The sequence below is a fragment of the Ovis canadensis genome, chromosome 20 (assembly GCF_042477335.2).
Source record: "Ovis canadensis isolate MfBH-ARS-UI-01 breed Bighorn chromosome 20, ARS-UI_OviCan_v2, whole genome shotgun sequence".
NCBI lineage: Eukaryota > Metazoa > Chordata > Mammalia > Artiodactyla > Bovidae > Ovis > Ovis canadensis.
The window spans coordinates 45,561,736-45,587,946 of NC_091264.1; the positions used below are offsets into that span (position 1 = coordinate 45,561,736).

The following is a 26,211-nucleotide window of genomic DNA, read 5'->3' on the forward strand; positions in this document are numbered from 1 at the left end:
ACAATATAGGAGGAAGTATATTATTACAACCTCCTTACATTGTAAAGGAAGCAGCATAGTACAATTTGAAGGTAGATTTTGAATGATTGTAGCTATATATAGAAAACCCTAGGGAAAACACTAATTAATTTTTTTAAGATTTTCACATATTTCAAAGACATGAAGAAAGAGATGAAAGAAAGGAGAACGCAGAAAGCAACTAATAAGATGGTGGATTTTTAAAAAATACAAGTATATCATTTACATTATATCTAAATTCCCTAAATCCACTAGTTATAGACAGAACCTGTCAGACTGGATAAAAAGAGTTCAGAGTCAAATATATGCTGGACTATTATCCACTTTGCACAAGAAACTATCATTTCCAGATAAGATACTTGCTAAAGTAACTGGATCCCTAAGCAGGAAGATCCCCTACAGAAGAAATGGCTACTCACGCTAGAACTCTCGACTGGGAGAATCCCAGACAGAGGAGCCTGCCAGGCAACAGTCCCCAGAGTCCCAGAAGAATTGGACATGACTAGGCATCAACAAAAACAGTTCTACCAGGAGTGGGGTTTGAACCCACGCAGACAGATGTCTATTGGATCTTAAGTCCAACGCCTTAACCACTCGGCCATCCTGGTGGTGACCAGCAGTACCTACAAGTCAAGTATTACTGGGTTAAAATTCATTAGGCTTTCTAAATTCCATATATATGTGTTAATATACTATATTGGTGTTTTTCTTTCTGATTTACTTCACTCTGTATAATAGGCTCCATCCAGTTTTATCCACATCATTAGAACTGATTCAAGTGCATTCGTTTTAATAATTGAGTAATATTCTATTGTATATATGTACCACAGCTTTCTTATCCATTCGTCTGCCGATGGACATCTAGGTTGCTTCCACATCCTAGCTACTGTAAACAGTGCTGCGATGAACATTGGGGTACATGTGTCTCTTTCAGTTCTGGCTTCCTCGGTGTGTATGCCCAGCAGTATATATGGAATTTAGAAAGATGGTAACGATGAGCCTATATGTGAGACAGCAAAAGAGACACAGATAAAAAGAACAGACTTTTGGACTCTGTGGGAGAAGGCGAGGGTGGGATGATTTGAGAGAATAGCATTGAAGCATGTATGTTACCATATGTGAAATAGATCCTCACTCCAAGTTCGAAGTATGAAACAGGGCACTGGGACAACCCTGAGGGATGGGATGGGGAAGGAAGTGGGAGGGGAGTTCAGGATGGGGGACACAAGTACACCCATGTCTGATTCATATCAATGAATGGCAAAAACCACTACCATATTGTACAGTAATTAGCCTCCAACTAATTTTAAATTGATTAGGCTTCCCTGGTGGCTCAGATGGTAAAGAATCCTCCTGCAATGTAGGAGACCTGGAAATTAATCAGACTTTCTAGTCCCTGGAACATTATGAATAATTTTATACCCTTGAGATTGGAGACCAAGCTTTAAGGAGAAAAAGCAAATCCCTATAATGCTTCTTGGAAAAACTAATGAAACACAGTAAGTCTAGTTAACATCCATCTTATATACATCTTATATATTTTTTTTTCTTGTGATGAAAACTTTTAGGGTCTACTCTCTTAACGACTTCCAAATATTCAGTACAGTATTATTATTAATAACTATACTACCATGGTGTACCTTACATCTCCATAACATTTCTTTTACAACTGGAAATTTGTACCTCCTGACCCCTTTCATTCCTTTAACCCGTCCTCCACTCCCCTCTCAATCACCAAACTGTTCTCTGTGTCTAAAAACTCGATTTTGATTTATTTTGTTTTTTGGATTCCAAATGTAAGTAAAACATACAGGATTTGTCTTTTCCTGTCTCACTTATTTCACTTAGTATAATTCTCTCAAGGCCTAAATCAATGAAAGGTCATCAATAATAAAATCAGTATTTTTATTATACATTGACATTGAAGTCACTCAGTCGTGTCCGACTGTTTGCAATCCCATGGACTGTAGCCTACCAGGCCTCTCCGTCCATGGAATTTCCCAGGCAAGAGTACTGGAGTGGGTTGCCATTTCCTTCTCCAGGAGCTCTTCCCGACGCAGGGATCCAACCTGGGTCTTCCGCATTGTAAGCACACGCTTTACTGTCTGAGCCACCAGAAAGCCCACTATTTTTCATTACGTGGATAGTTAAACAAACAAATAATGTGTGCTTTATGCCAAAACAAAATGTTGAGAAGACATACTAATCACAAACTTAGGAAAAGACTGTTCTATAGCAGTGGTAGCAAGTAGCCACTAGACCCAAATTTAAACCAGTTGATCTATCCATGATAATCATTTTGTGAACATTTGCACAACCAATCACTATCAACCCCTGCTTTCTGAAATGAGCCAGCTAGGATGCACTCACTTCAGTAAACATCCCTTTGAGTGCCAACCAAACAACAAGAGTCTCTCCAGAAGAACCATGCTTCCACAGAATATGTCAATCCACTGACCCTCTGAAAGTCTACTCTAAACCCCCTCTCGTAAAATATCAGTCATCAGCTCTTTCAAAGGGATGGTGCCTTACCAGCACTGCTCCCTCCTTAAATTAACATAGGCTTTGGATTTCAAGCAGTGAGTGGTGAAAATGCCCCTTTGCCAAATCTAAAATGCTGAAATTTCATTTTTTGCTGGGACTGTGTTTGCTGGGGGCAGGAGTGGAGGGGAAGGAAGGTAGTGTCACTGCTGAAGAACAAATGAAGTCAACATTCATTCCCAAGTTGATGTCTGTGAGGTTATCTCCAATTGTTAGATGACTGCAGCAAAATTATTCAGTGAGTAAGTAACAAAAGCCTTGCACTGGCCCAGATGGGGACTGAACCCCCATCCTTGGTGTTATTACCACCATGCTCTAACCAACTAAGCTGCTTAGTCAGCTGGGAAAGAAACCTTTTCATACAAAAGTAATACAAAGATTCAGATTCTGGTACCTGCTTAAAAATAATACATCAACAAATTGGACAAGATAGAAAGAAATAAATTCCCAGAAACATACAATCTACTGGGACTGAATACTGATGAAACAGAAAATCTGAACAGCCCTAGCAAGAAGTTGAATCGGTAATCAAAAACCTCCCAACAAACAAATGTCTAGGACCAGTAGCTTCACTAATACATCCTACCAAACATTCAAAAAATTAAGACCAATCCTTCTCAGACTCATCCAAAAAATCACAGAGGGGGAAACTCTTCCAAACACATTTTACAAGACAAGCATTGCCCTGATGCCTAACAAGGAAAAGGATGTCATCTCACATACTGAGGAACAGTATGCTGACTTATACATGACTTTGCGGTGAACTTTATGTTAACTAGTACAGCCTGTCTTGTGGCCGATCAAAAATATCTGGTATACTTTGCTTTAATCATTAAAGAAGAGTGCATTGTCCAGAAGTAAAATGTCTGCTTTGAAAATAGAGGTAAAGCTAAGCGATTTCTGTGATAGTCCAAGTCAAAGATGCTAGTGGCTAGAAGAAGATGATAGCGCTGGAGGTGGAAAGAAGTTGTCGGATTGTAGATAAACTTTTTTTTTTTTTGTAGATAAACTTTTAGAGTAGAATCCCATCAACATTGGTTGATGGATTTTTCATTCACTGAACATTTATTGATTGCCCATTGTGTACACCCTTGTAAGAACCAGGCACGGAGCAATGGACAAAGGAGATGAAAAATCCATGGCCCTGTGGAGCTTACTATTCTCATCCGGGAGACAGATGATGAACTATATAAATAAAATATTTATACTTCTGATAATGATACGTTGCTATGAAGAAGAGTAAAGAATAGAGGAGATTTAGTGGTTTGACCTCCCCCCTCCCCCCAATTTGGACCATTTTATTAATACCTTCTTAACATTTTAAAATATTCCAACTCATGAACACAAGATAACTTTCCATTTACTTAGATCTTCTTTAATTTCAATGTTCTGTTGTTTTCAGGGTACATCTCCTAAATGTCCTTGGTTAATTTATTCTTGAGTATTTTTTTCTTTTCCATACTCATGTAAATGGAAGTGTTTTTTTCATTTCAGCTTTGGATTAGGGCAGTGTTTTGAACCAAGGACATGAGTAGGAAGAGGCAGAGAATGGCGGTTGACACCATGTAGAAACAGCCTTTAAAAGGTGACAAAACCTCCTCACGGTCACTGAACTAGAAAGCGGCAAGTCCAAGATGCTTCCCCAAGGGCCTTCTGCTGACTTCGGAGCTCTGCTCGAAGCTGTCCCGCCTCCCTGCTCTGGCCTCTGTGGATGTAGATGCTTCAACCAAGCGCCTCCCACATCTTTGTTTTTCTGTCTCTTATTGGTCAAGATGCTCGGAGAGGATTTTTTAACCTGCTTCGTCGTTATTGCCAAAGATGGCTGTTTCATCCTCACCTCTATTCTCTTATGGGGACTCTACTGTTACCCTGGGCTCCCTGCCCGATTCCTGGGCCTGTTTGCCAGAAAATTACTACAAGCAAACTTCGTAGGCACGCAGCATCCTCCGCTCCAGCCAGGCGCACTGGATCAGAATCTCTGGAGTAGGGCCAGGAATCTGCATGTGTAACAGGCTCCCTAGGTAACTGTGATGTTCCTTGGGGCTGGCGAGCTCAGGCTTGACAATTTTTAAAGAGATGCCCACGGAAGACATTTTCTGGACTCTGAATAGCGATCTGACTGAGGTGGGGGAGGAAGTCATGAAGATTTATGGAGAAATAGGAATCCACAGCAGAGAAGGCAATGGCGCCCCACTCCAGTCCTCTTGCCTGGAAAATCCCATGGACAGAGGAGCCTGGCAGGCTGCGGTCCATGGGGTCGCAAACAGTCGGACATGACTGAATGACTTCATTTTCACCTTTCATTTTCATGCATTGGAGAAGAAAATGGCAACCCACTCCAGTGTTCTTGCCTAGAGAATGCCAGGAACAGGGGAGCCTGATGGGCTACCATCTACGGGGTCGCAGAGTCGGACACGACTTAAGCGACTTAGCAGCAGCAGCAGCAGCAGGAATCCACAGAGTGAGAGGAGCAGGGGCAAGCATTCTGAGGCAGGAGTAGTATTCTGCTGCTGCAGAAATATTCAAAGTGCTATAAGGGATCTAAGGAAAGTGGTGAGATTGTGGGTCAGAGGGTGGGGGTGAGATTGATGGGGAGCAGGAAAAAAAGGGGAGACGAAAATAGACATGCCGAGACTGAAAGAGAGAGAGAGAGACTGAAGTAGAGAGGAGATGGAAAGAGAATTGAGGAACAAAGAGACGAACAGATTGAGTATTGAGGCAAATGAGGGGGACTGAAAGTATGCTGGAGGGTGGGAGGGAAAAAGAGGGGCTCCTGAGGTAGAAAGAGATGGCCCCTGAAGGAGAGGGGAGAGTGAGGCACAGGCATGGAGACTGAGGGCAGGAGGGAAGGAAGATCAAGGGACAAGAAAGGAGAAAATCAAGAGCAGAGAGAGAATTGGATATCCAGGGGCCACAGCCACAGGGCTCTATATACAGACTCTGGCGTCCCTGCCTTGCTTGAATGGTTCCAACAGAAGCTTGACCTGTTCCAAGACAAGAGTCTGCAAACATACCTGAGCTACGGATCAAAGACTATAAACTGAAAGGCCAGCGCTTGGGACAATAGAGGAAGTCTTGAGGGAGTGGAGGGAACACAGCCCCTGGAGCCCTCCCACAAAGAACTGGACAGCATGGACATCGGGTCTGTGCCATGCCTGGGCCCTCTGCTGCTGGTTTCCCTCTGGGCATCCTCAGCTCCAGGTAGGAGGATCCTGAGAGTCAGGCCGGAGCCCCCTTGGGGAGCCCCGGCCTGACTCTTTCCCCTCCACGTCCCACAGCTTCCCTCCTTCGGCGCCTTGGTGAGCACATCCTGAGGTTTCAGGAGAGCTCAGCCTTGGGCCTGGGGCTGGGCCCAGATTCTGTGACCCTCCCAAAAGAGGGGTGGTTGGAACAGCCACTGGACCCCTTCAATGCCTCTGACAGACGCTCCTTCCTGCAGGTAAGGCCAGGAGAGAGGAGATCCACTGCCCACCCTACTCCCTTCTCAGTCCCCCTACTCCGCCCCTCAGTCTCTGCTTTCTATTCCTATCTCTACACTTCTGTCGCCTCGTCCTCTCCCCAATCAGTCTTACCTGATATCTGCTGTGAGTATCCCTACGGCCCTTTAGTCTAGCCCCTCTGTTTCTTAGATTTGCCCTCTATCCCCTAGTCTCCCCTTCCTTTCTTTAGCCTCCCACTTTTTTTGTTCCTCATGTCCTATCCTTCAGTCTTTCCTTTTCCCTGTCATTCACTCTCACTCCCTCATTGCCCCTCAACTACCACCCCCCTTCTCCCTGTCCTTCAGATTAATCACCAAATGCACCACCAAGTCTCAAAATGAAGCAAAAATCAGGATCAGCTTTGGAACCAGACCTGGCTCACAATAGGCACTTGAAGATATGTATTTAATGAATGAACAGATTTACCACTTTTATACCTACTCTTTTACACTTGCTCTCCCCACAGTCTCCAAAGGTCATCTCACACAGGCCTTATTTCTAAATCCACCTGCATTTATTAATTATTCTACAATTATTGTCTCAATATAGAACAAGTGCCTACCACTTCCTAGCCACTATTCTTGACCCTGGGTTATCAGAGTGAAAGAGCTGACAAAAATATCTCCCCTTGTAGATATTACACTCTAGATGAGGAGACAAACAGGAGAGAAATGATCATGTAAATAAACAAGTCAACGTCAGATAAAAAAGATCAATTAGGGAAAGAGACCAGAATGAACAGGAAATAAAGAGTAGGTCAGAACTCTCACGATTCCATTTCTTCCTCCCCGTCCCACCTCTTAGCGGTACTGGGTAAATGACCAACATTGGACCAGCCAGGATGGACCTGTATTCCTGCATCTGGGGGGTGAAGGCAGCCTTGGACCTGGTTCAGTGATGAGAGGTAAGAAGCAAGCGTGAGGAAAGACAAGGGGAAGCTGGTGGAGGCGAGGAAGGGGAGTTGTATACTGTGAAGGGCTGTGAAGCCTGAGGTTTGCAAGAGTTGACACATATCCCCTTTGGACTCTTCACAGGGCACCCTGCAAATCTGGCCCCAATCTGGGGGGCCCTGGTGATAAGTCTGGAGCATAGATTTTATGGCCTGAGTATACCTGCTGAGGGGCTGGACATGGCCCAGCTCCGCTTCTTGTCCAGCCGCCATGCGTGAGTGGGGGTAGGGGATGTTTGGGGTCATGGGACTGAAGGTGGCTGTATTTTGGCTTCTCTGAATCTTTGTCTCTTCTTCCATTGCCCAAAGTTGACCTCTGAGTCCCTGGTCCCATGTTTTCTTCTCTGTCTTTCAGTGTTTTATTCTTTTCCTGTCTTTCCGTCTCTCTCCCTCCCTATCCTTTATTTCTCCACCTCTTCCACTGTATTCTTATCTTTTGCTATTACACTATGACCTGCTGGTCCAGACTACCAGAATCCCTTAGACGGATGACACAGCTTCCTCACTGGTCTCCTTGTTTCTGTCCTTGATCCCGTCAGCCTATTCTCCAGATGAAGAGCCAGAGTGATCATTAGACCACAGTCCAGATCATCTCTCTCCTGGCTCAAACCCCTCACGTCTCTCATCGCACTCAGAGCAAAGACAAAACCTTTGCAACATCTCCTCCACCAGCCTCTGGATCTGCTGTGGAAGCTCCTATGCTGGCTTTGGAGGCTCCCCAGTTAGCTCTCTGGCCTCTCTCTCCCTCTTACTGGGCTCCAGGCACACTGAAGTTCTTGCTGTTCTCCAGACTTGCAGGCACATCGCTTCCTTGAGCCTTTGAACTCTGCCTTCTTCAGAGTGGGCTTCCCCCAGATATTTGTCTAGCTCCCTCTCTCGCTTCCTTCAGTGCACCCTACCCCTATACCAAATCCCTTCTCTTTCTTTCCCCCCTCACCTACTTTATTGTTCTCCCGGACTTATCTCTCCCTTTTCTGCTTTCCATCTCTGTATCTGTCTGTAATCATTCTGACTTTCTCTGCCTCACTCTTGTCTCCATCTTTGTGTGTCCCCCTCTGTATCACATTGCCTGTATATTCCTCTCTATCTCTTAATCTTTTCATAAGCTAAACTAGTTTCCAACTGCAGTAGGATGACACTAACTGCAAACTCTTTCAGAAAGGTTACGGAGGGGAGAAAGCATTTGGGATTAAAAAAAAAAAAAAGATGTTAGGGTATTCCCTGGTGATTAGGTGATTAGGGCTTCACGATTCCACTGAAGGGGTCATGGGTTCCATCACTGCTAATTGGGGAACTAAAATCCCAGAAGCCTTGTGGCACTGCCAAGGGGAAAGAAAAAAAGGAAGGGTGTTAGATATATTCCAATATCTCTGTCTCTTTTTCTAATCGTGTCTCCCTCTTCGCCAATACCTCCTAACCTATCCAGCCTGGGCCCCCTCCTCTTCCTGAGTAGCTCTCTTTGACAGTCTCCAATCCCTCCTATAATTTAGATTTTCACCTAAACTGTCTTGAAGATTTTTCTTCTCCCACCTAGTCTGGAAGTGAAGAGTGGAAGCTTTCCAAATGAGTCTCCCCTCATGTGCGGAAATGTGTAGGTATGGGGAATCCTCAGAAATACCTCATGAGAAAAAACCCTAGCTTCTGGCCAGGCTCTCTCCATTCTTGTCTCTGGATTCCTGCCTGTAAACTGGGGAATCTTCAGGGATTCCTACCCATGGGAACCGACTCAGCCTCTTCTCTGACCCTAGGCTGGCGGATGCGGCCTCTGCCCGCCTCACACTCTCCCGCCTCTTCAACGTCTCCTCCACCAGCCCCTGGATCTGCTTCGGAGGTTCCTATGCTGGCTCCCTGGCTGCCTGGGCCCGGCTGAAGGTCCTGGGACCCCTCTGGGTGGACTGGGGGAAAGGAACTTGGACTGCGAGGTCCATAACTCAGATAATAGGAAAACCTCCTTCCACACCCTCCTCCTCCCAACCCCCCATCCCAATCTGCCTTCATAAGAGTTCAGTGTGTAGAAGGCAGGGACTTGCCTGAGATGACACAACGAGTGAGTGACACAGGGGCGGGCAGATATGGGATCCCAGTCCTTCAGCCCCCAGGCTGATAACTTGTTCTCCCTCAGTTTCCCCATCTATTTTTTGCCTCCATCGCCTCTTCCGCTCCGGTGCGGGCCACACTGGATTTCTCCAAGTATAACGACGTAAGGATGGCGGGAGGTGGGCCCGGGGTGGGGGGTGGGGGGGGGGCGGGGGGAGGAAGACCTCGGTGGTGCGGTTCACCTGATATTTTTCCGCGACCCGACTTTAGGTGGTGTCTAGAAGCCTAATGAACACTGCGATTGGCGGATCCCTGGAGGTATGAGTTGGGGTCCAGTCGGAGGGGGATAGGGAAAGAGAAAAGGCCTTGAGGATGGGGGCCAGAGAAAACGGTTGAAGCTTGCAAGGTGTTGGGGTCTCAGAGACTTGGGAGCCCAGAGAGGTGGGTGAATTTGGGAAGAACGCGAGAGCTGAAGATGGGTCTGGGTACTAAGAAGGGAGGATCCTACGGGGGCGGGGCCTGAGGACGGACCACCCTATCAGGAGGCTGTATTCGTGTGGGCGGGGCCTGGGGTGGGACGGCCCGGAGGAGGAGCCGGGAAGAGGGCAGGGCCTCGAGCAAAAGCGACTTTCAACTGCCCCCTGTGTGAATCTGAATGTGGAAAAGTGGGGAGCCCAGGGAGGATGAGGGTCGCGGAGAGGGACAGGCGGAACCCCTGGCCCAAGTCTTCACCAACGCCGCCTCTCGCTCTCCGCAGTGCCGGGCGGCGGCGTCCGCAGCCTTTGCGGAGGTGGAGCGGCGGCTGCGCGCGAGCCGTGGGGCTCGGGCAGCGCTGAGCGTGGAGCTTGGAGCGTGCGGGTCCCTGGAGCGCGCTGAGGACCAGGCAGAGCTTCTGGGGGCGCTGCAGGCACTCGTGGGAGGTGCGGTGCAGTACGATGGGCAAGCTGGAGCGCCGCTGAGTGTGCGACAGCTCTGCAGATTCCTCCTCGGGGATCGGGGCAACTGCAGGGGCAACTGCAGCGGCCCTGCACCCTACCGCGGGCTTCGTCGGGCAGTGCAGGTGAGAACCCCGAGCACCGCCAAGAGTGAGCAGAGCGAGGATTCCTGCTTCACCTCCTCTGTGTGAACTTGGGCAAGCGTAAACCCTTCTGCACCTTAGTTTCCTCATCTGTAAAATGGGTATTACATCTCAAAAGGACCTCGGAGGTGGAATGAGGTAGGAGCAGTATGACCTAGGGAACAGGGAGCCCGGAGCACAGTAGGCAGGTGATAGCGACTGTGCTTACTATTTTGCCTACATTGTTCTGTCCTCTTTCTGGGGCCTGCAAGAGTGTCTGGCACACAGCAAACTCTCAAATAGTATTTGTAGAATGAAGGAAAAACATTAGTCCGGGAGACACAGTTGTCCTCGGGACCCAGTTCTCCTAGAGACCGGGGCTCCTAGCCTCGGACTCCCTCGGACTCCCAGCCTCTACAATCCAGCTATCACTTTTCCATCGGTGTCTGCACCAAATGCTGTGCGGTGCGCTTCACATACATTATTATCTCATTGAATTCTTAAAATAGTTCTACGAAGTAAACACTACTATTGTCCCCAGACACAACTGAGGAAACTGAGGTCTAAGATATTCTCACTTGCCCAAGATCAACTTTACAGGTGAGAAGTTCCTAGTCATCTAGCACCTTAATTTCTAACCCACAGGGACCTAGGTCCCCAGCAACTCTGAGCAGTGACCCCAGGAAAACTCAGAAACTCACTCTTCTGACTTCTTACCTTTGACCTGTAGGGACCAATGGCTCCAGGCCCTGCCCTGGCTTGATGGCCAGGGTGGGGGCGGGGGGCAGTGGGGGGGGGGCAAGGAATGTATGTCTGCATATATGTATGTGTATTGTCCTTTAGGTTGTCACACACGGCCTGGGTCAGAGGTGTTTAAGCATTTCTCGGGCAGAGACAGTGGCACAGCTGAGGGTCACAGAACTCCAAGTGTCCAGCGTGGGTGACCGGCAGTGGTTGTACCAAACTTGTACCGAGTTCGGCTACTGTGAGTGACTGGCCCAACTCTCGCCTCCAAAACATACGGTCTCTGCTGTGCCCAGACAAGCCATCTCAAGGTGGTCCAGGCTCATTATGCTCCTTCTGAGACACCCCCAACCTCACTCCAGACATTATTCTATCACAGCCCTGATCATTCTAGGCCATCAGTGTCTTGGGCTGAGTGCGTCTCTGAGAGGACCGTGAACTCACTGAAGGGAGGGTCTGGAACTGTCTCAGTCATCACTGGGGAGAGCTCTGTACACGATTATTAAAGAGGTAGGGGGCTGGCTATATACTCCACATTGGTGAATCCCTCTCTCCACAGACGTCACCTGTGAGGTCCCCGGGTGCCCTTTCTCCCAGCTCCCAGCTCTGCCCTCCGAGCTTGAGCTATGTGAACAGGTGTTTGGGCTTTCAACCTCATCTGTAGCCCAGGCTGTGGCCCAGACCAACTCCTATTATGGTGGCCAGACCCCAGGGGCCACCCAAGTGCTGTTTGTTAATGGTGAGTGTGCCGTCAGAACTTGACTCCTTAGTGTCTATCTGGCTGTGGCTCAACACACGGTCCTCTCCTTTCTTTCCAGGGGATACAGATCCCTGGCATGTGCTAAGTGTAACACAGCCTTTGGGACCCTCCGAGCCAGCCCTTCTCATCCCTAGTGCCTCTCATTGCTTGGACATGGCACCTGAGAGACCCTCAGATTCCCCTGGCCTCCGCCTTGCGCGACAGGTAAGAGAGAAAAATCTCTCAGTGATTTGCGTTATCATTTGCATGCTAATTTGCATGTTCCTGCTCTCTACTAGTGCTGGAGTCTGAACTTTCCAAATTCTCCCCACCTCTCTACAGAAAATCTCCCAGCAGCTGCAGACCTGGCTTGGGCTGGCAAAGGAGGGCCAGGTTAGGGGTGCTGTCTGAATCCTACACCCTCACCAACTACAGAAGAGCCACCTCAGTCCTGGCTGTATCCATTTATTGGACAAGAAAAGGCAGCTTGTTCGGAAACAGGAAATTCCCAGGAATTCACATTTAGCAACTGTCCTGCATAAAACCATCTTGTGTCTGCATACGTCCTCACTCCTGACTAAAAGTGCTTTGTTACAAAGAGTTCTATAAATTAAGTGATTATTCTCAATGTTCTGTCATTTTTGTTCAGTCACAAAGTCGTGTCCAACTCTTTGGGACCCCATGGACTGTAGCCTGCTAGGCTCCTCTGTCCATGGAATTCTCCAGACAAGAACCCTGGAGAGGGTAGCCGCTCCCTTCTCCACAACTGAATGAGAATATCATTATTTTAAACGTCAAATGTCAAATGAACATGGCTCTATACCCTCGTCTCCTCCCCCTGCAAATCAGCTTCAGGCTCAAATTTTGTTCAAGTACTGGGCTGGGTGCCTTGCTGCCTGTCTGTCTCTGGACTTCAGACCCTGACCTGTCTCTGCTTCTCACTGCTCCTCTCACTGGACCCTCCCCCTCAGTCTCCTCCTGCCTGAATTCTCTCTGTCTCTAATTGTCTCTCAATCTGCTCCTGTTTCTCGGAATACCTTCATTTCTGTTGCTCTCTGTGTCTTGGTCTGGCTCTCTTTCTTTCTCTTCGTCTCTGTCTCTGCCCTTGCCTCTCATTCAGTATCTTTCTGCTTCCCTCCCCTCTTGCTTGCTCTGTCCTTACTTATCTCCCTTGCTCTGTTTCTGTCTCTCACTTTTGGTCTCCGCGTCCCGTGAGTCACTTTCTTTCTCACTCTCTCTCTCTGCCCCTATTCCTCTCTCTTCAGACTTTCCCTGTCCTTTGCGATCTTCTCAATCGTGCTTTCTCCGTGAGGCTCAGTTTCTGTCTCTTAGGCTCTTCCTCATTGTCTCTACTGCTCTTCTTGTCACTTCATCCTTGTCTTTCTCTGTCTGTCTTTTAGTTTTCCTTCTTTTTCACTCACCAATCTTTTCCCGTAATCAAATGTCACTCTTGGGCAAGTCCAGCTTCCAATCCAAGGGGTTTAGGGTTCTGATCAAGCCTTCCTGCTGAGGACACCTCCAAGCTCTGAGAGATTGGACCCAGTCTCACGGGGGCCCACTTAGCCTGCCTTAGCACTGCCAACAGTACATGTTCACCGGTTGGTTCAACCCTCACCAGGACCAGGAGTTAGCCAGTCAAGTGGCCTGAGTGTCTCTGGGAAGCTGGGAAGTGGAGGGAAAGTAAAGAGGAGTGGGGTGAGGGGAGGGATGGGCAGGAGTGTGGAAACAGAGGCATAAAGCCCATTCTGTGAGGGGTCATTCCCTGCCTTTCTTGACTCCAAACCCTGAGGAGTAACACTGTTATCTCTTCTGAGGATCAGTCCTAGCGCAGGTCACAGGTGCTGCTGCTGCTGCTGCTGCTGCTGCTACGTCGCTTCAGTCGTGTCCGACTCTGTGCGACGCCACGGACGGCAGGCCACCAGGCTCCCCGGTCCCTGGGATTCTCCAGGCAAGAACACTGGAGTGGGTTGCCATTTCCTTCTCCAACGCATGAAAGTGAAAAGTGAAAGTGAAGTCGCTCAGTCGTGTCCGACTCACAGGTGCTACCCTGTAACAAAAGCTGCTCTTGAGCCACAGCCACTCATGTTGAGGTCTAGCCTCAGTGATTCCCATCATCATTTAACGTGTGCACCATGGTCTGACAGTCATGGGTGCTCGATTCCTGTCGAGCGATGAAAGAATGAGGTGTACCCTCCAATCTTCACTTCCTCTTGATTTTCCTCCTACTTTGCTGCATACTTATTTGCAAGCTTCTCCATTTATTATTTAATGGCTTTGGGGTTGGTCCTGGGCTACCTCGTCTCCTCAAGTATTCTCAGAGTCTCCCTATCAATGTGGCTATGGTGCTAGGCCTAGCTCTCAGGCAGGTATTCCACAATTTTGATTACCTCAGTCCTCAGGAAATAGAGTTCATTCACGCCAAATACTAAGAATTCCTCTTTGTTTCCCCCTAATTCCACGATGGGGGAGAGGAAGAATGTGCTTTCTTCTTTCTTTGAACATTAGTTTGTAGTCATTTGGGTTCACTGTGTTCCTTTTGCAGCTCCCGGAAAAGCCGTATTGATTCCTTTTCTTTTAATAGCATAAACACCAGCACCAACCGCCGTGTCTGGCCGGTTAGCTCAGTTGGTTAGAGCGTGGTGCTAATAACGCCAAGGTCGCGGGTTCGATCCCCGTACGGGCCAGGCTTCAGAGGACGCTTCATCCCTTTTAGGCTCACTGCCATATCCCAGCTCCTGTCTGGGACAGGAAGCTCTCGCTGAGAACTTCAACTGGAATCAATCGTACATCTTTCCTCATGTTTGACTCGCATCTGCAGAACGAAAGGATAGCAGTCAGTGACCCAGCAAGACATAGAGCATCGCTTTGGCACATTTTGATCCACAGGATAACTGATTCCAGCGAAGAAACTGACCTTCCTGGAGTATTTCCCTCCTAAAATAGACTATGAAACCATCTACACTTTCTACATTTCCACACTTGAGTCTTAACTAGATCAGCAAAAGATGAAACAAGGTTTTTCAAAGGCTATGTGAAAAAACTCTACTGATACAAACACAGCAGGAGAGAAACAGTTTTGTCAGCTGTCTCTTTATGAGCTGGAAAGAGCCGTCAATGGCCAAACCTGAAACACTTGGAACAACGGATAATATAGTTTGAGATAATGATGCAAACTAAGTATAAAATGTGTATTCATGGGTCCATACTGTTACAAATCAGTGATTAAATAAGTCAACCAATGAATACGGGAGAAGGGAGGTATTTTTCTTACTGATGCATTCCAGCTAAGGTAAGAAACTACTCCCCACCCACTCACCAGGAGATGGAGCTTTAACCTCTCCCTTCTGGAATATGGGCCATCCTGACCCACTAGCTTCTAAATATCCAGGAAGAAGTAGGAAAACAAAGGAAGAAACTTCACCAGGGAGAAAAATGGCAAACACTACCTTAAAAGTGATCGGGGTTGGCATCACTAATGGTAAGCTATCCTCCTATCAAGTCACATCTGAAAGGAAGTGATGGGACAAGTACTCTGTGGTCTCGTCCAGAAACCTGTAGCCCCAGGCCTTCGTGTGAAAACTATCAGACAAATCTAGACTGGAAGATAGTCATACAAATACCGGATAGAAAGAATTCATCCGCACCAAGAAACAATCACAGACCAGAGGAGGCTGAACGCAATGTGGGATGCCGTGGGTTGGGGGGAGGGGAGACATTAGTGTAAGAACAGATGTGACACACACAAGTACATGCATTTAGTTATTATTAAAATATCAGTGTTGGTTTCTTGGCTTTAATAAAGGTTCCATGGTAACCTAAGAAGCTAATGAAAGGAAACTCTGAAATGGGTACAAAGAAACTCTATTGTTTTTGTAACTTTTCTAAATATGCTCCAAAATAAAAATTTATGTTTCAGTATTCGCATAGGAAACGTGTCTGCTTCCCACCACTCAAATCAGAGTTGAGACAAATGCCTGGTGGGCAGTAGGTCCATGACAGGCAGTTCCTAAAAGCCGAAGGAACGTGATTGATGTCTTCTTTGGTGAAGGACATGCAGAGATATTTACATGGTGATCTGTGCAAGCTGGTACATGCTGCAGATGATTCTCCCAGAGTCCCATTCCCACACTGAAATGCAAACCAGACCAATGACATTCATCTTCAGCCTGTAAAAGACATCTGAAATGGAGCTATATGGTGTATGTTGAACTTGAAGTTTGGTGAGTTTCTCTCACAAAGTTTCAAATAACACCTGAAATGTTTTCTTTCCTAGCGTGGCCCTAAAATATTTCCATTTGTGTCAATAAACATCTTAACCACTGCTCTTTGTGACATCTTGCCCATTACAAAGGGCAAGACCATCTTGCCCTGTGTTCCCATGACACAATCCAAGACTGTCAGACCGAACAATGGCCAGTTCACTGTTCTTTCGTGGGGTTGTCCCAGAGATCGTACTTTGCCCAGGCAGTATTACTCACCCCTTCTTTTTTGAACTGGGAGATCAAAGGTTACTGTAATGTTGGGTGGGTTTGTTTTCTTTCTTTTTGTTTTTAATTCTTATTTGTGTGTGTGTGCACTCAAGTGCCTTTGATGTGCTTAACAGTGGGTGGTTCCTAACTTAGTTTTCCCATTAATTCACAAAACACTTGATAAAGTACAATAGGAGAGGTGAATCATATTGGGCAGAAAAATGTTAATCCTATAGCAGTATGTGATTGCAATTAAGGAGTTCTTCAAATAGAAATAAATGGAAAACGTGACCTACCTTTACAGAAGTACTCGAGAAGCTACAGTTGTTGGGGAAAAAAAAAAAACACAAAAACCACACAAAACAAAAGTCTGTTATTGCAAGAGATACTGGCAGCTTCCTGACGCTATTCACTAGCACCTGTGGAAGCAATATTGTTTATGGGGCCTAGATACAGAACACTCGTAGCAGTCTTATCGATTGAGGCTAGAAATAATCTACACTACCTGCCAGCACTCTTCAAAGAATTTGAGTAAATAAAAATCATAAATAGAGGTTTTACATTTTCTCAAAGTCATGAGTATAGTGACAGATTTGGAACAAAGAATCAGTGGGGTCTGACATCAGAGTTTGAGCTCTAAAGCATCATTGCATACTGCCTCATGCTCAGAGGAGAGGACTATTCTCTGATATTTATGCACCAAGTGTCTATTTCAGGAACTCAGACAAGTCAAGAACTTTAGAACATTTTTAATGTAAGACACGTCTACCAAAGTTTTAATTGTCTGTATTTCTGTGTCAAACATCATTCTTGCATGTCTACATTTGCTGAATTCTTACCTTCCTTTTCCCTTTTGCATGCCTTTGCCGTCCACATTGCTCTAAAATAAATAAGAACAGGCACACTCCTCTCTTGTAAGATACTGCTCTTTGACAGTGAGCGTAGCAAAAGATGTGGTGAAGTCCTTTCCAGCGCTCCATTTCATGTTACGTTTCTAGACTGATAAGCGCCACCGTTTTCCTTTTATAGATTCGAAAGGGAGAAGTATTAGTATCTCCCATAGGAAGGTGCAAAGGTCAAACGATTTGGCTATGGATTTCAAGGGTTCAGAGGTTCAGAAGGTTTTTCTCATCTTGACTCAGCATGTAAACTTCTGTGCATATTTCACACAAGAGAGGGTAAATGACTTGATAGAAATTTTGAGAAATAGGAAATAGTCCTGAGATTGTAGTGTTGATCTAAAGTTCTTGAGAAATACATTGGTGAGCCAGGAAAGCGAAAACTCCTTCAAATCATGTCAGGAACCAACAGTCTACTGCAGCTGGCTCCGTGGCTTAGTTGGTGAAAGCGCCTGTCTAGTAAACAGGAGATCCTGGGTTCAAATCCCAGCGGGGCCTGGGGCAACACTGTTTTAAATAGAGCAAAACAAGTTAAAAAATGCAATTTGTTTACCTCCCATCAAGCCCCGGAGTACTTCGGAGTACTAGGGATGCTCTCCCGATAGCCATAAGGCGACGGTGGTTCTCAGACATCTTGAGATGAGTATTAGAACTGCCTCTTGGTCTTTCCTTCGCATTTTAGATCATCTCCGACATCTTGAGATGAGAATTAGAACAGCCTCTTGGTCTTTCCTCCGCATTTTAGATCAGGTCTCAGACGTTGCCAGTTTGGTTTTGTGGGATCTCTTCAATTGTGTTTGCCTCCTAGAAATTTTACCACGATGGAGACATTTGCTTTTCTTCATGGAATCATTGAATTGTCATGTTCCCCCTTCAGAGCCACCCCCCTCCCTCGCCAACTCCCACCACCCCGATTTGGCACCAACTTTAGGAGTGCCTTACAGTCACGCGTCTCAAAATTTTATGAGCATATGAATGACCTGCTGTGGTCCATTATAATGAGGGTTTTAAATGACTGCATCTGCACCAAGGGCCTGAAAGTCAGCATTTCTACCATCTCAGACTCTACACTACTGTTCCATGGGCGATACTTCATGAACCAAGGCTAGAGACTTACTGGTCTAGTTCAAGTGTGTTTTCAAGCTCTGCACTTTCATATGTTGCAGCTGTCTTCCTGAATCACTAGGTAATCCAGCATTGTTTTTACTCATTTGTCCTTAGTGGATGAAATGAAATCAAAAGAAATAAAAGAAGAGGAAAGACATTCTAATATAAATTACGGTAGTGTAAATAATCAAGTTGTGTTGTAACTGTTTCCTCTTTTCGATGTGAAATGGACTCTTGACGATACTGGAAATTTAGGAAGGAGAAGAACTGAGGTTATATCTAAAAGAGGATAAAAAACAGTCAATGAAAAAAATACACAAAATTATATTCTTTTTTTTTTTTAAGGTGCGGGCAAACTGACTTTTTAAAACATTCTTTGCTTATGAACTTCAACTGTTTAAAAAGTACATTTTTTGATCTGAAAAGCCTTTGTGCGTTCACGAGTCACATAAGTCAAAGGGCCCTTTGCAACCAGTTGCTTGCATAATTTTTCAGGACATCTGGTAGGGTCAGGATTGGGTACATTGTGGGGCTACTCCTTACTGGCTTAAAAATAAACTTCTAATCAAATTATGGGAAACTAAATCCCAAACTTGCTGATTGGGAAAGATTGTCTCTCTACTCTGTTTCCTGCAACGTTGTGACCAATCCTAGTGTTAGTTTTGCTGAGAGCAGGAGCTTTCAGCGCTGCTGTTTGTGAAAGATGCCAACGCAGAGCTGATGCAGAGAAATCAGGAATTTCTCACATGGAATTTAATGAAAGACTACAGTTTCGCTGCTGAGCACCTTCCTGGGGCACGAGGGAAGTGAGGGGAAGAGGGAAAATACAATGAGGAAGGTCAGGTGAAATGAAGAGAAAAACAAAGGAGAGGCAAGGTGGGCATCTGTTGAACAGATTCAGATCGCTCAAAGCCCAGTCGTTCCAGGGCAGTGTGAGTGACGCTGGATAATAAGTTGACTGGTGATTCCCACCTCGACTTATTCCGGCGCAAAGTCCAGTCCCATGAATTCCCAAACACTACTCCTTTTGGCACTCCTTTCGGCACTCCTTCCTGAGAGTCAAGAGGGCATAGGCCATCCCAGCCCCGCTCCGCAGTCTCCTCCAGACCAGCTTGGCCCTCTCTGAAGTTCGGTGGTCTTCAGGATTCTGTGCGTTGTGTTCTGGCTCCAACGATGAGGAAGAGAGGTGGAAATCAAAGGCACAGGACAGTATCGGGTTGTCGCTCGTAATCAAATGCCCTTGGAACCTGAGGACACCCTGCCTGATGTTTGGGAAGGTGTTTGGTCTCTGCTGCCTCCTAGCTCAGGCGGTAAAGAATCTGCCTGCAATGCGGGAGACCCGGCCTTGATCCCTGGGTCGGGAACATCCCCACTCCAGGAGGTTGTTTCCAGATGTCCAGCCTGGAGAATCCCATGCACAGAGGAGCCTGACAGGCTACAGTCCATGGGGTGGCAAGAGTCGGACACGACTTAGCGACTAAACCACCCCCACTGCTGAGTTAGGTTTGGTTATGAGCCATAGAGTTTCGATGTTATTCTTTTAGCAAAAGTTTTTGAAACGGTGGAAAGCGAGTGAAAACATTCTGCAAGAGAAATATTCAAAATTACTAGATCGGGGGCGTGGCGGGGAGGGGGGTAGTGGGGAGCAACCAGGGAACCGAGTGTGCCGTTTTATGGGACTTGTAATATCTGTCCTGGGCGTGACGTTTCCGTGGTGCAGTGGTTAGCACGTTCGCCTTACACGCGAAAGGTCCCCGGTTCGAAACCGGGCGGAAACAGCCGGATCAGTCGGCTTTTGCTGTCTTACAGACAGGTGCAAAGATTTCCTTCGGATTTTGCGGCCCTGTCCAAGGTTCCCGATTCCAACGTATCCTCAGAGCACCCGTGCTCTCATCTACGGCCTCTTAAAATACTTACTGTATTTTAACATTTCTTGACGTTCCTCGGACTCCAGCAGCTTTACAATGTGTCAGTTATAATGTTCTCTCCTAGTGCAATTTTGAGGAAAAAGGGGTCGGTTTTTGCGAGGTACGGGGGTAGCTGAGTGCTTATGATGTCCTGGACGCTCAGTGCTCCTTCTGTCCTGTCTAACATATAGCCGCTCATCTCAAATGCATGGAAGTATTTCGCTACATTTTCTTCACCAAGCTTTATTGTTTTCGCTTTCACCGTTAGCCTATGGGCAAATGATTTGAAATGCAACCGACTGGCCGGAAGCAACTGAGGTAGGCCTACAGCAGTACAAGTGAATCAACGAAAGAACGCAATCAGTCAAACAAGAAGCTAAAAACAACAGACGAATAAAAAGGGGGAGGTTTCCAGATGTCTTCCATCTCTGGCAGGTTTTTTTTTCCCCTTACCAGAAATATTTTCGAAAACCTTCGACATAAAATCTGTGTGTGCAGAAGGTGGAAAGGAATGGCGGAGGGGATGGAAGCAATGAATCAGAAGTTTCCTGTCCCCAGAAACTACACGGAGATCTTGTACCGGGTGGAGACCGTTGCTTAATCTCACTGTCCTTTCCTTTTTCTCCTAATTCCCCGAGTCCGCGTGCGGATCCCCACCAGTACCCTCAGGGAATTATTCCGTAGTCCGCCTGGACCCGAATCTCTGCTCAAATGTTTCCACCACGCGGTCGACGCCGACTCGCCCCTTTTCTGGGAGCCCAGGCAGCACGCGGTCATCTGCAGCCAGACCCAATTACCCACCCACCTAGGCTCGCCTGGGCGGACTGGTCACACTCTGCCACGGGTTGTCCTTCAATCGCACAGACCCGTCGCTTCCCCGGGTTCAAAAGACGGTTCCATTTAGGCACAGACCAGTCCCGGCTGAGATCGGAATGGAGTTGAGGTGCGTTTGTCTGCGTGTGTGTTTCGAGACAAGGCTGTGGGACAGGCATACACGGAACGGGGCCTGGGGACCCTCGCAGGCAGGGTATCTAGGCCAGCAGCGGCTCTTCTCGGACGGTTCGGGGACTCTGCATCCAGATCAACAGGAAGCGCGCGACGGGCAGGCGGAGAAGGTCCGCGTCGCCCCCGGGAAACCAGAACTGTTCACGGAGTCAGGACCATGAACAGCGCACTCTGGATTTGCCGGGCGGTGAGAGGGATTTCTCAAAAGCGAGAAAGGGTAGGGGGAAATGTTTTAATGGTACATTGAGTCGGTGGCGCGTGTGTTTTAGGCACAGACTTAAAAAAAAAAATTAAAAAACACATAAAATACCGTACACGGTATTTCCGTTGTTGCTGCTGTTCAGTCGCTAAGTCGTGTCCCACTCTTTGGGACCCCACGGATTGCAGCACGCCAGGTTTCCCCGTCCTTCACTATCTCCCAGGGTTTGCTCAAATTCATGTCCGCTGTGTCGATGATGCCCTCCAACCAGATCATCTTCTGTCCCCTTTCTCCTCCTACCCTCAATCTTTCCCAACGTCAGGGTCTTTCTTGTCCAGTGAGTCGGCTCTTCACATCAGGTGGCCAAAACATTTGAGCTTCAGCTTCAGCATCAGTCCTTCCAATGAATATTCAAGGTTGACTTCCTTTATGATGGATTGATCTGATCTCCTTGCAGTCCAAGGGACCCTCAAGAGGCTTCTCCAGCACCACAGTTCCAAAGCATCGACAGGTCCACGCTCAGCCTCTTTACGGTCCACTCTCTCGTCCCTAAAAGACTGCTGAAAAACCATAGCTTTGACCAGAGAGAGGGATCATCATTGGCAAAATGCTGTCTCTGCCTTTTAATCCGCTGTCTAGGTATCTCATAGCTTTTCTTCCAAGAAGCAAGCGTCTTTTATTTTTGCGGCTGCAGTCATCATCCACAGTGATTTTGGAGCCCAAGAAAATAAAATCTCTATCTCTGCTTGATGGTTCTGAGAGAAATGGTCACAGGTTAAGGTATGGGAAAGTCATTCTGGCTTACATATGTTCGTGCCTAATTAAAGTAAAAAAAAAAAAAAAAGTCTGTTTTAAAGGTAAAGCTTAAATGTCTTTTTCCCTGAGAGGTGAATACTAGTAGTATTTCCCAGGTGCCTGGGCTAGACTGATGTGATGTGTACTGGCTGGTCTGCTCTTTTTTTTTTTTTTTTTTTTTGAAACCTTTAAGGAATGTGCCATTTCACTTTTGATGTTTTTTGTTCTGACAAGGAATCAGTTCAGCTCACTTGCTCAGTCGAGTCCAACTCTTTGCCACCCCATGAACTGCGGCACGCCAGGCTTCGCTGTCCATCACCAACTCCTGGAGCTTGCCCAAAGTCATGTCCATTGAGTCGGTGACCTCATCCTCTGTCGCCTCCTGCCTTCAGTCTTACCCAGCATCAGGTTCCTTTCCAGTGAGTCAGTTCTTCACATCAGTTCAGTTCAGTCCAGTTCAGTCGCTCAGTCGTGTCCGACTCTTTGCGACCCCATGAATCGCAGCACACCAGGCCTCCCTGTCCATCACCAACTCCGGGAGTTCACTCAAACTCACATCCATTGAGTCGGTGATGCCATCCAGCCATCTCATCCTCTGTCGTCCCCTTTTCCTCCTGACCCCAATCCCTCCCAGCATCAAAGTCTTTTCCAATGAGTCAACTCTTCGCATGAGGTGGCCAAAATATTGGAGCTTCAGCTTTAGCATCAGTCCTTCCAATGAATGTTCAGGACTGATTTCCTTTAGGATAGACTGGTTGGAACTTCTTGCAGTCCAAGGGACTCTCTCTCTTTCAAGAATCTTCTCCAACACCACAGTTCCAAAGCATCAGTTCTTTTGTGCCCAGCTTTCATTATAGTCCACCTCTCACATCCATACATGACTACTGGAAAAACCATAGCTTTGACTAGACGGACCTTTGTCAGCAAAGTAACATCTCTGCTTTTAAATATGCTGTCTACGCTGCTCATAGCTTTTCTTCCAAGGAGCAAGCATCTTTCAATTCCATGGCTGCAGTCAGCAACCCATCTGCAGTGATTTTGGAGCCCCTCAAAACAGTGAGAGTGAGCCCCCTCTCACCGTTTCCATTGTTTCCCATCTATTTCCCAGGAAGTGATGGGACCGGATGCCGTGACCTTAGTTTTTGGAATGTTGAGCTTTAAGCCAACTTTTTCACTCTCCTCTTTCACTGTCATCAAGAGGTTCTTTAGTTCTTTGCTTTCTGCCATAAGGGTGGTATCATCTGCATATTTGAGGTTATTGATATTTCCCCTGGCAATCTTGATTCCAGCTTGTGCTTCATCCAGCCCAGCATTTTGCATGATGTACTCTGCGTAGACCTTAAACACGCAGGGTGACAATATACAGCCTTGACATACTCTTTTCCCGATTTGGAACCACTCTGTTACTCTGTTGTTCCATGTCTGGTTCTAACTGTTGCTTCTTGACCTGCACACAGTTTCTCAGGAGGCGGGTCAGGTGGTCTGGTATTCCCATCTCTTGAAGAATTTCCCACGGTTTCTTGTGCTCCACACAGTCCAAGGCTTTGGCGTAGTCAGTAAAGCAGAAGTAGATGGTTTTTCTAGAATTCTCCTGCTTTTTTCGATGATCCAACGGATGTTGACAATTTGATCTCTGGTTCCTCTGCCTTTTCTAAATCCAGCTTCAACATCTGGAAGTTCACAGTTTGCGTCCTGTTGAAGCCTGGCTTGGAGAATTTTGAGCATTACATTGAGTGCAATTGTGTGGTAGTTTGAATATTCTTTGGCACTGCCTTTCTTTGGGACTGGAATGAAAACTGACCTTTTCCAGTCCTGGGGCCTCTGCTGAGATTTCCACATTTGCTGGCCTATTGGGTGCAACACTTTCACAGCATCATCTTTCAGGATTTGAAATAGCTCAACTGGAATTCCATCACCTCCACTGGCTTTGTTCATAGTGGTGCTTCCTAAGCCCCACTTGACTTCCCATTCCAGAATGTCTGGTTCTAGGTGAGTGATCACACCATTGTGGTTATCTGGCTCGTGAAGACCATTTTTTGTATAGTTCTTCTGTGTATTTTTGCCACCTCTTCTTAATCTCTTCTGCTTCTGTTAGGTCCATACCTAACATTTCTGTCTTTTATTGTGCCCATCTCTGCATGAAATGCTCCCTTGGTATCTCTAACTTTCTTGAAGTGATCTCTAGTCTTTCCCATTCTATTGTTTTCCTCTATTTCTTTGCATTGATCACTGAGGAAGGCTTTCTTACCTCTCCTAAGTATTCTTAGGAGCTGTGCATTCAAATGGGTATATCTTTCTTTTTCTCCTTTGCCTTTCACTTCTCTTCTTTTCTCAGCCATTGGTAAGGCCTCCTCGGACAACCATGCTGCCTTTTTGCATTTTTTTTTCCCCCTTGGGGATGGTCTCGATCACTGCCTCCTGTCCAAGTTCTTCAGGCACTCTATCAGATTCTAATCCCTTGAATCTACTTGTCACTTCCATTGTATAATTGTAAGGGATTTGATTTAGGTCACACCTGAATGGCCTAGTGATTTTCCCTGCTTTCTTCAACTTAAGTCTGAAAATTGCAGTAAGGAGTTCACGATCCGAGCCACAGTCAGCTCCCGATCTCGTTTTTTGCTGACTGTATAGAGCTTCTCCATCTTTGGCTGCAAAGACTATAGTCAACCTATATAAATATGTATAACCAATCTATATAAATAGACAAGGTATAAAATTGCTGAAAACCATGTTTCTCTGGAGCCGTTCTTCAGAATTAGTGAGAGACACTCACATGAGGCTATCGTCCTTAGTTTGGCTTGATTCACACTTTTTCTTCTGTCCCGGGTACAGACTGCTTGTTATTTCCCTTGACACCTGAGTACAGACTGCAAAACGGGGGCTCCCGCGTTCAGGGAAGTGATACCTCGATGTCTGGACTCCCATTGCCTCTGCGCCGGTGGAGCTCAGCACCCTGGGGTGGCAGATCCCCGAAACTGCAATTGAGGGAGTCGGGCGGGTTGGCCGGGCTGTCTACGGGGACCACCGCTGTTACCCGCTGTGGTCTAAAGGGGGCTGCATGGTTTGAATGCCTGGGAGTTTTCGCCAATATTTGGGGCAATTTTAGCTGACTTTTACTCAGATTAGATCAGACTAGATCTCGGATTCTGTGAACTTTGAGAGGACAAATGGATGAAAGGCAGGAAGCGGTGTTTCTGAAAGGGTCGCCTGCCACCTGAACATCTGAGACCTATTTTACGACATGACCCTTAAGCTTATGGCCTCAAATCTTCTCCATGGCCTCTCCTATGTCTCCAGCTTCATTTCACACTTCACTGCCCCCCTCTCTCCCCACCACCCTGTCCTCTTACGTCCCAGAGATTTGTGAATATATTATCTGTTCCACCTCTGTTCCTAGTTACTATCTCCTCAACCTCGAAACTTGCCCTCCATCATCACTCCTTCAGATAAAACTTCCCCAAAGCTTTCTGCCTAAATCTTCACATTCCTGTCAGCTTCTGCACACTGGGTCTTTTATTGCAAAGGCCAGTTAGGCAACAGATGGCAATGCTGGGGTCAGAAAGCGTTGCATTCTGGATTCCAAGTTTGTGCCATCAAGAACATTACTATGCCCTGTCTCTCTCAACATCCAGAATCCTTCTCTCAAGGCAGTTGTATATTTTGAGGTGTTCCTTACGCCCACCTTGAAAACCAGAAGAAACATATAACCACAGTGTCTAAAGAGAGCATGTCTGTCTGTTTAAATTTTATGTGGTATTAAGTCATTTCCTGAATTCCAGCAGTCTCTGCCTAATGTGATTTCTTTTTTTTTTTTTTTTTTAATTGGGCGGTCACTCTCGGGCAGAACTCCCGGGGGCGGGTAAGCAAGGACGCGAGGGGGGGGGGTCTGCGAAGCAAAGGGAGTCTGCGAGGTGTGAGGGGTGGGGAAAGGTTTTATAGCCCGGGCCGGGGCTCCCATATAAGGAAGAAAACGCGGGCTCAGCGGTGATTGGTGTCCAAGGGCTCCGTGTCAGCTCCTGATTGGATGGCGAGGGCTTCGTGTCGACTCCTGATTGGTCGGCTTGGTTGCCGGCCCATCTCCAGGGCGTGTCTGCAGCACTCTGCCGGGACATGTCTCGACATGCCCGGGCATGTCCAGGCATGCCTCAACACGCCTGACCTTGCCCTGACCTTTCATCCCGACCTTGCCCTGACCTTTCATCCCGGCCTTTTTGATATAGGACAAGGGGCACCGACTCTCTCTGGCTACTTCCTGCTGAATGGGGG

At 46.9% G+C, this 26,211-nt stretch overlaps 1 protein-coding gene and 4 non-coding genes across 5 annotated transcripts; 4 read left to right on the forward strand and 1 right to left on the reverse strand.

Annotated features, from left to right (window-relative positions):
* Nucleotides 1-543: 543 nt before the first annotated feature.
* Nucleotides 544-626, reverse strand: TRNAL-UAA (transfer RNA leucine (anticodon UAA)). Its single transcript has one exon. It is a non-coding gene; the product is annotated as a tRNA-Leu (tRNA).
* Nucleotides 627-5,690: 5,064 nt separating this feature from the next.
* Nucleotides 5,691-11,975, forward strand: LOC138425888 (thymus-specific serine protease-like). Its single transcript, XM_069564283.1, has 12 exons — nt 5,691-5,760; nt 5,838-5,998; nt 6,843-6,942; nt 7,073-7,202; nt 8,736-8,859; nt 9,110-9,187; nt 9,295-9,342; nt 9,782-10,084; nt 10,925-11,066; nt 11,385-11,564; nt 11,644-11,789; nt 11,907-11,975. The coding sequence occupies exons 1-12, from the start codon at nt 5,691-5,693 to the stop codon at nt 11,973-11,975; spliced, it is 1,551 nt and encodes a 516-aa protein (XP_069420384.1).
* A 2,199-nt stretch (nt 11,976-14,174) lies between these two features.
* TRNAI-AAU (transfer RNA isoleucine (anticodon AAU)) lies at nt 14,175-14,248 on the forward strand. Its single transcript has one exon. It is a non-coding gene; the product is annotated as a tRNA-Ile (tRNA).
* A 3,108-nt stretch (nt 14,249-17,356) lies between these two features.
* Nucleotides 17,357-17,430, forward strand: TRNAT-AGU (transfer RNA threonine (anticodon AGU)). The gene has a single exon. It is a non-coding gene; the product is annotated as a tRNA-Thr (tRNA).
* Nucleotides 17,431-19,744: 2,314 nt separating this feature from the next.
* On the forward strand, nt 19,745-19,817 carry TRNAV-UAC (transfer RNA valine (anticodon UAC)). The gene has a single exon. It is a non-coding gene; the product is annotated as a tRNA-Val (tRNA).
* The last annotated feature ends 6,394 nt before the right edge of the window (nt 19,818-26,211 follow it).

Excerpts from the sequence above, each read along its gene's own strand:
- LOC138425888 (XM_069564283.1), top strand. The coding sequence starts at position 5,691 with ATGGACATCGGGTCTGTGCCATGCCTGGGCCCTCTGCTGCTGGTTTCC. Across the intron at positions 6,943-7,072 it reads ACCTGGTTCAGTGATGAGAG|GGCACCCTGCAAATCTGGCC; the intron begins GTAAGAAGCAAG and ends GACTCTTCACAG. Across the intron at positions 9,343-9,781 it reads CGATTGGCGGATCCCTGGAG|TGCCGGGCGGCGGCGTCCGC; the intron begins GTATGAGTTGGG and ends CGCTCTCCGCAG.